The following is a 6,612-nucleotide window of genomic DNA, read 5'->3' on the forward strand; positions in this document are numbered from 1 at the left end:
TTTCTTTTCCCATCTCTGTTTCCCCTTTTTCTCTCTCCTTTTCTGTCTTTCTTTCCCTTCTTTCTCTTCCCTTCTTGTTCTTTTCATCTTCTCTTTTCTTTTTTTTCCTCCTCCCTTTCTTGTTCCTCCTTTTCTCTTCCCTGATCAACCTTTTCTCCCTTCCCTTCTCCTCTCTTTCTCCCTTTTCTCTCTCTCCTTTTACTTTTTGCTGCCTTTCCTTTCCTCCTCACCACCTTTTCCCCTCCCCATCCTCCCAACCCCAGAAGATTGATGGCGAGGCCTTCCTTTTGCTGACACAGGCGGACATCGTGAAGATCATGTGCATCAAGCTGGGCCCAGCCCTGAAGATCTATAATGCCATTCTCATGTTCAGAAATGCCGATGATACCTTAAAGTGACTGTTTCCCCGGGCCAGGACTCTCAATCACCAGGGTCCTCCCCCTCCTGCTGACAACTTCTGGCCCCAGCTCCCCAGAACTACATCCCCCTCCTCTCTCTGTCTTGACTCTCCCTGTTGGGAGTCTCATCTATTTCCATCCCAGGTTTGGTCTCCATGTTTCTGGGGTTGGTCCTTAGGGAGTGGGAATGGAGGGACTTGGGAGAAAGTGCAGTCCCTAGCTTCAGAAGCCAAGTTTTCTCCTGAGGTCCTGGCAAAGGCAGAGTATGGACTGGAGAGAGACCTTCCTTCCAAGCTAACCCATTATCTTGGGTGCAGTGCTGTGCCCACACATTCTAAAACTGTTGTAGGTGCTATTGGGTGCTGGGGTAGCTAGGGATAGGACTTTTCTGATCATGGAGTGGCTGTAATCACATGGTCCCTCAAATCTCCTCAGTAACTCCCCCTGGGACTTTCATTTTTTTGGCAACTGGACTTTTTTAGAGCAATCAAGAACAACTTTTCAAAAAAGCTTGGCAGAATGGGAAGCATCCAAGAGGAAGCATCTTCTTCTGACATAATGTTTCTGAAGTCTTCACTCACTTTTCTCTCTTTTGTCAGATTTCCTATTCTGTTCAGTTGACCCACCAATTTACTACAGCTTCCCTCTTCTCCTTCAGCCTTAGCAAAGACCCTGACTCCTTTTCTGTCATAGGTGACTCTACCTAACCACAGGCCTGACTCTCTGGGCAAGGTCACCTCTGCTGGTAGAGCCCACCCAAAACCGACCCAACTCCCCTTTTTCCCCGATATTCTAAACCACAGGGAGACTTGCTTCTAAAGGATCTGTGGCAAATCCCTCATTGCCTTCCTCCCCATTGCTGAGGAGGTCAGAATTTGAGCCAAGATGCCTTCTTTGAACATGCCTTGAGTACCAGCCCTGGGCTATATGATGTGCCAAGGTCCCAGTTCCAGGGTTTGGGAGACAGTCTAAGGTCTCTTTCAAGGCAAACAAAGGTTTGGATCATTTTTTTAGACCACTCCTTTGCTTTTCCAACATGCTCTCTTCTCATTGGCTAAAGTCCCCACCACCCCACCACCCCCAAGCAGAGGAGTTTGGAGGTGACTGCTAGTGAGAGAGAGGTTGGCCTAGCTCTTGCAGGACAATCTCTACTAAATCCCTGAGCAGCTCGTGGGGCCAGGGGAAAGATCAAGTTCCCATTTCTCCAATGGCTGCCCCTCCCTGTCCCCCAAGGATGGGGAAGGGCACTCTCATCATGGAACACCAGCAACCTGTCTTCACTACTACATGTCTACAATCCACTTTAGTGTGTGGGTCAAACTCATGCTAGGCTTCCCATGGAAATGTCGCATTTTGACTCTTTATTACTGAATATGTGGGGTCGCTTCTGACCTGTCATTTACATGTTTGCTGCTTGCTCTTCATGAGAAATTTTTTAAAAGAAGAGATGTTGGGGTGGGGGGGGAGGCTGTGAGTGTGTGTGGTGGGGAACGCATGTAGGTGAACTTTTCTATCTTTTTAAATGAGTTCTCTGGCATCTGTCCTTTTCTCATAACTGTCCTTTCTCTCTGCCACTGCCAAACTGTTTCCTACAAGGGTGAGGACTCCTGGGAACCTAGGCCACCTCTGCTTGGGAGTGGAGTGGTGACAGGAGAGGGACCCTTGGCCCTGAGCAGTCACTGCCAAACCTGCCCTTTGACCCAGGTGGCACCTAACCATCTTCCTGAAAAGGGGACTGGGCTGGAATGTTGGGATTCCTTTGTTTCCAGCCTTATCAGTGAGGTCTTTTGAGAATGTGGGCAAGAAAGACTCTCGGGTTCAGATCCTTACCATGGGCCCTCCTTGTGGCTGCCATCCACCCTGAAGACTTTAGTGACCAGGAGCTCTTTGCCAGAGGATGCTCTGTGTCTAGCTACCTTGTACTTCACAAGGAGTGCAGGGGAAGACACTATATTTTCCCTTCTTTTGGAGGTCCACAGAACCAGCCTCCAAGAAGAACAAAGGTAAACCCAAAACCATAAAGTATAAATCTGTTCATAGAGCTCCAGGGTTATAGACTACAGTTCAGAGCCAGTGGTTCAGTGGGCTTCAGGTAGGTCAATTAATTACCTGTCCCACTCAGTGGCAAGAACCCAAGGATTCCCAGCCCCAATTTAAGCAGACCAGCTCTGCTCTGGCCCCTGGATTTGCTCAGGCTCTGCCCTATATACATGTTGAATTTGTCATTTTAAAGAAGTGTAATGCCTGGATGAAGTGAACCAGAGGGAGAGTGATGTGCTTGTCTGTGTGACATGTTGGGCTGGTAAAGGGGAGGATTGTGTGTGTGTATGTGTGTGTTAAGGGAAGTATATGAGTGAATGAAATTGTGCACGATATGAACTTAGAATATGATTTGGGATTGTGATGTCTCTATGAAGGGGACCCATATATAATATCTGTGAAGTCATGTCTATCTGCATGGTGTGAACACATTAACTGAAATGCTACCAGATAGTTGAGTGTTCTATGTGTGTATACATGGTATGTGTGTGGATGGAGAGATCCATGAGTGTGTAAATTACCTGTGAGAGCAATATTATCTGTGTCTTATTTGAGTATGAGTGTGGTAGAGATATGAAATGTATGTCATACAATTGACACAGGGTCACATGGCTATATGTTATTTGAAGGATATGAGGAATATGTATTATAAAAATGGATAGCATAAAGGAAAGTGGCAAGGAGGGTGATATGGAGGGGTATATGAGCCTACAAGTATGAATTTAGCAAAATGTTATGTGTGGGGGTGAAGAAGGTGTTGTATCTTGTGTGTGGCAAGGAAGAAAAGCAAGAACATGAGAGGTATGGGAGCTTGTGAGTCTTATGTGTGAGGAAATATTGTGGTTAAGTATGTGATACTATGATACTATGAGCAGGTGGAGCTGGGGATGTCCTTGGGTGTAGGGAGCCCTGACCATAGGTGCTGACCTGAAAGGCCATTTGCCCAGGATAAGGTCAGGACTTAGGGAGAAAGTTAAGGGCTATTACAATTTGAATTTTTCTTTCTTAAAAAAACAAAACAAAGACAGAAAAACCCAAAGCACTGCCCACTCCTACCCCCATCACTTCACCAAGATGGAGCCCTGCTGGGGTTCACTTGAAGCTGAAGAAGCTGAAATGAGAAGTCCTGGGCCCTCAGTCCTCCAGCCACAGATAGCCGAGTAGAAGTAGAAGAGTGTTCTTGTGGATGCATAGAGTGGGGGTTTGAAAATGGGACCTCTGGAGTCACAGAGGAGTCTTTCTTGGGGAAGGGAGGAGGTGGGGTCCCTGTACAAATGGGGCAGGTCCTAGGAAATGTGAGAAAGGGTATCCTGGTGCCACCTGCATCACTCCCTCAGAAGGATGGGAACTTGCTGATATTTTTGTCTATGGTGCTACAGTGACTACTGCTTATCCTGACCAGGGGATTTTAAAACCAAAGGCATTTTGGGATGGACTAAGGGGAACTGGAAAAATAGTTGCAACCACTTGCCCAGAGTAACTTGGGGCTGATAGGACCTGGCAGGAGTCCCCCCCCTTTCTGGGGTTACCTATTTGGTGGTGAAACTACTCCCCTGTTGATGAGGCAAATTGGTGCCTTGGTGGGGAAGGGTCTCTTGCTTTGTCAGCATCCTGCCTGCTCTCTACCCTCCCACTTCTGTGAGTTCAGCAGTCTAGGGCTTGTGCCAGCTGAATTACTCGTACCCCATTGCCTCTGCATTACTGCTCCAAAGTGAAGAGCGACCTCAGAACCCAGCAATGGAAGGAGGGTGACTCATTCCAAAAGGGCATGTCTTGCAAGTCCTTTGCCATGATAGGGTTGTTTTGTCAAGACCCTACTGGTGCAGAGGGCAAGAAGTCTAAATGACCCTCCTCTAGTTCTGGTTCTTGGACCTGGCATTTTTTCTAGTCATGCCTCTCTGTTAAATGGAGAGATGTTCTTTCACCTCCTGCCTTGAGGCAAAATGACTGGTGCTAGGTTAGCCTGTCCAGGACCCATGGGTGAGATGCTAGGACAGTATTGTTTCCATGGAGGGCTGAATCTTTGGTGTGGAGAAAATAAGAGGAGCCAGGGACTCTTCAAGGAAGAGGCCTTCACCTCTCCAAACGTGGAAACATCCATACTTTCTGCATCAATGTCAAGCACTTTGGAATGGAAGAAAAATCACAGAAGGGGAGAAAATTCATCCATTGCCTTCTGTCTCTCCAGGATGAAATCTTTGCACTCGGATGTGGGGGAGACAATGGAGACTGTTTCTGACCTAACTTCTTTTACCCCCTCTCCTCACATCCCCCTGTGCCCACCCTGCCAATTTCTAAGGGTTGGGGAGATGCCTCCCTGAGGCCCCAACCTAGCCCTTTATTTGAGAAGGGAGAGGCCCTTTTTGTTTAAGTTTGGCATTTGAGGGGGGGGGTGGAATTACTGTGGTGACAACAACAAAGGAAACTTTTGCACTTTGGTTCTTTTGCACATTTTTTGGACACGTTTTTGATATTTGCACCATTTTTTGTGTTATCATGAAGAAAATACTCTGGTTTGAGTGACTGCCGCTAATCTGGAGCTTTATGTCCCAAGTATACAGAGATTTCAATGGGGGGAAAGTTACAAAGTGTGATGTGTTTTGTCAGTGTTTTGAAATTACCAGTAAATAAATGTGAACAGTTAAATCAAATGACATGTGAACTTGACTCTCTCCATATGTTTACTTACACGCTGCTTGCTTCCCAATGCTTATTCATGTCACCTGCTTCCCACAAGGATTTGAGGTAGTTTATAGAAACCCAGAATAAGACAAAACAAAAATTAAAAATTAACTGAAGAGGGTAGAGCAGAGAAATAGACACTACCAAGCACCAAAGACAGATAGTTCTGACTGTGGAGCATTGAAGGTAGCTCTGTGGGAGCTTCCTGAAAGTTCAGCCAGAAAGGTCTACTGCATGCAATGAGGCCTAAGACTATCTGCTAATTAGAGCAGAGACAACTGTGATGTAACGTTAGGACCCCTTTGAGCAAGAAACTTCCTCTCTGAACCCAAATTTTCCTCTATAAAATGAAAGAGTAGATTATCTCTAAGACACCTTTAAAATTTGTGGTCCTACACTTTTTGATTTCTTCTAAATTTCTCATTTGTCACTTGGTGTTCTTCAATACCAGTATTACAAGGATCTGCAATTTCACAGAAAGGAAGGAAACATTTATTGAGCACCTACTGTTACTAGGAACTGTGCTAAGCACTTGCCAGATCTCTCATTTGATTCTCATAATAACCATGAGAAACAGTGCCCTAGCCACTGCATCATCTACCACCTCTGTAAATCCAGAGAATATCTCCAGTGACACCACTGCTCTAAGATTACATTGTTTCTTAACTACAATCTTCCAGGATTTTAGTTCTAGACTAATTTGGATGAAGGATCAATAACCTTGCTAAATTGCCAGTTGGAGTTATTTTAATTGAACATTATAGTGCTCATTTTTATTATTTCTGGTTTAGTATTAATTTTGGTCTTTGCTCTAACAATCTGATGACCTGAATGCACTGATTCAAGAGTGACTACCACATCAATAATTTGTATCATCTATAAACTTTTGGTGTCTCATAGCTAAATCCTGTTTTCCAACATGCTCTTAAGTATCATCCCATATTCACCTTATCCATGAATAAGATATTGGTTTTTTTAAGACTGAAAATACTCATTATTAAAGTATTATTGTTTATTCAGTTATGTTCAACTTTCTGTGATCCTTTGGATATACCAATACTGTCCATGAAATTTTCTTGGCAAAGATATTGGAATAGTCTGTCATTTCCTTCTCCAGTGAATTAGAACAGAAGTTAAGTGACTTGCACAATATCACACAGTTAATAAGTGTCAGAGGATGGATTTGAACTCAGGTTTTTCTGACTCTAGGACTAATGTATTCACTGAGTTATCTAGCAGCCTCTATTAAAGTATAGGCTTTATTTAATTTATAGGTTCTTATTAAATTCTGCATAGAATTTTTCTACTTCTTCATCTTCCGCAAATGATGTTGGGGAGAAGAATAGGGGAAAAACATTTATATAGAAACTATTTTTTGCTATAGTGTTGTTAAATTCTCTATTGATATTATCCCAATTGCAATTAATGTAAATTGCAATTATTTTCATGAGATTATTTCATTTTAATTATTTTTATTTATCAAATATTTATG

General features: G+C 44.0%; 1 protein-coding gene across 2 annotated transcripts in view; it reads left to right on the forward strand.

The window, feature by feature from the left end:
• Window positions 1–5,450, forward strand: part of L3MBTL1 (L3MBTL histone methyl-lysine binding protein 1) — a 68,476-nt gene extending 63,026 nt beyond the window's left edge. The window contains exon 22 of one of the 2 annotated variants that reach the window (XM_074212174.1): window positions 264–5,450. In XM_074212174.1, coding sequence (XP_074068275.1) covers window positions 264–398 — 135 coding nt within the window. In that variant the 3' untranslated portion in view covers window positions 399–5,450. The remainder of the gene's footprint in view (window positions 1–263) is intronic. The other variant, XM_074212172.1, reaches the window with a different exon arrangement.
• Window positions 5,451–6,612: the final 1,162 nt, after the last annotated feature.

This window comes from Macrotis lagotis, chromosome 1 (assembly GCF_037893015.1).
Source record: "Macrotis lagotis isolate mMagLag1 chromosome 1, bilby.v1.9.chrom.fasta, whole genome shotgun sequence".
NCBI lineage: Eukaryota > Metazoa > Chordata > Mammalia > Peramelemorphia > Peramelidae > Macrotis > Macrotis lagotis.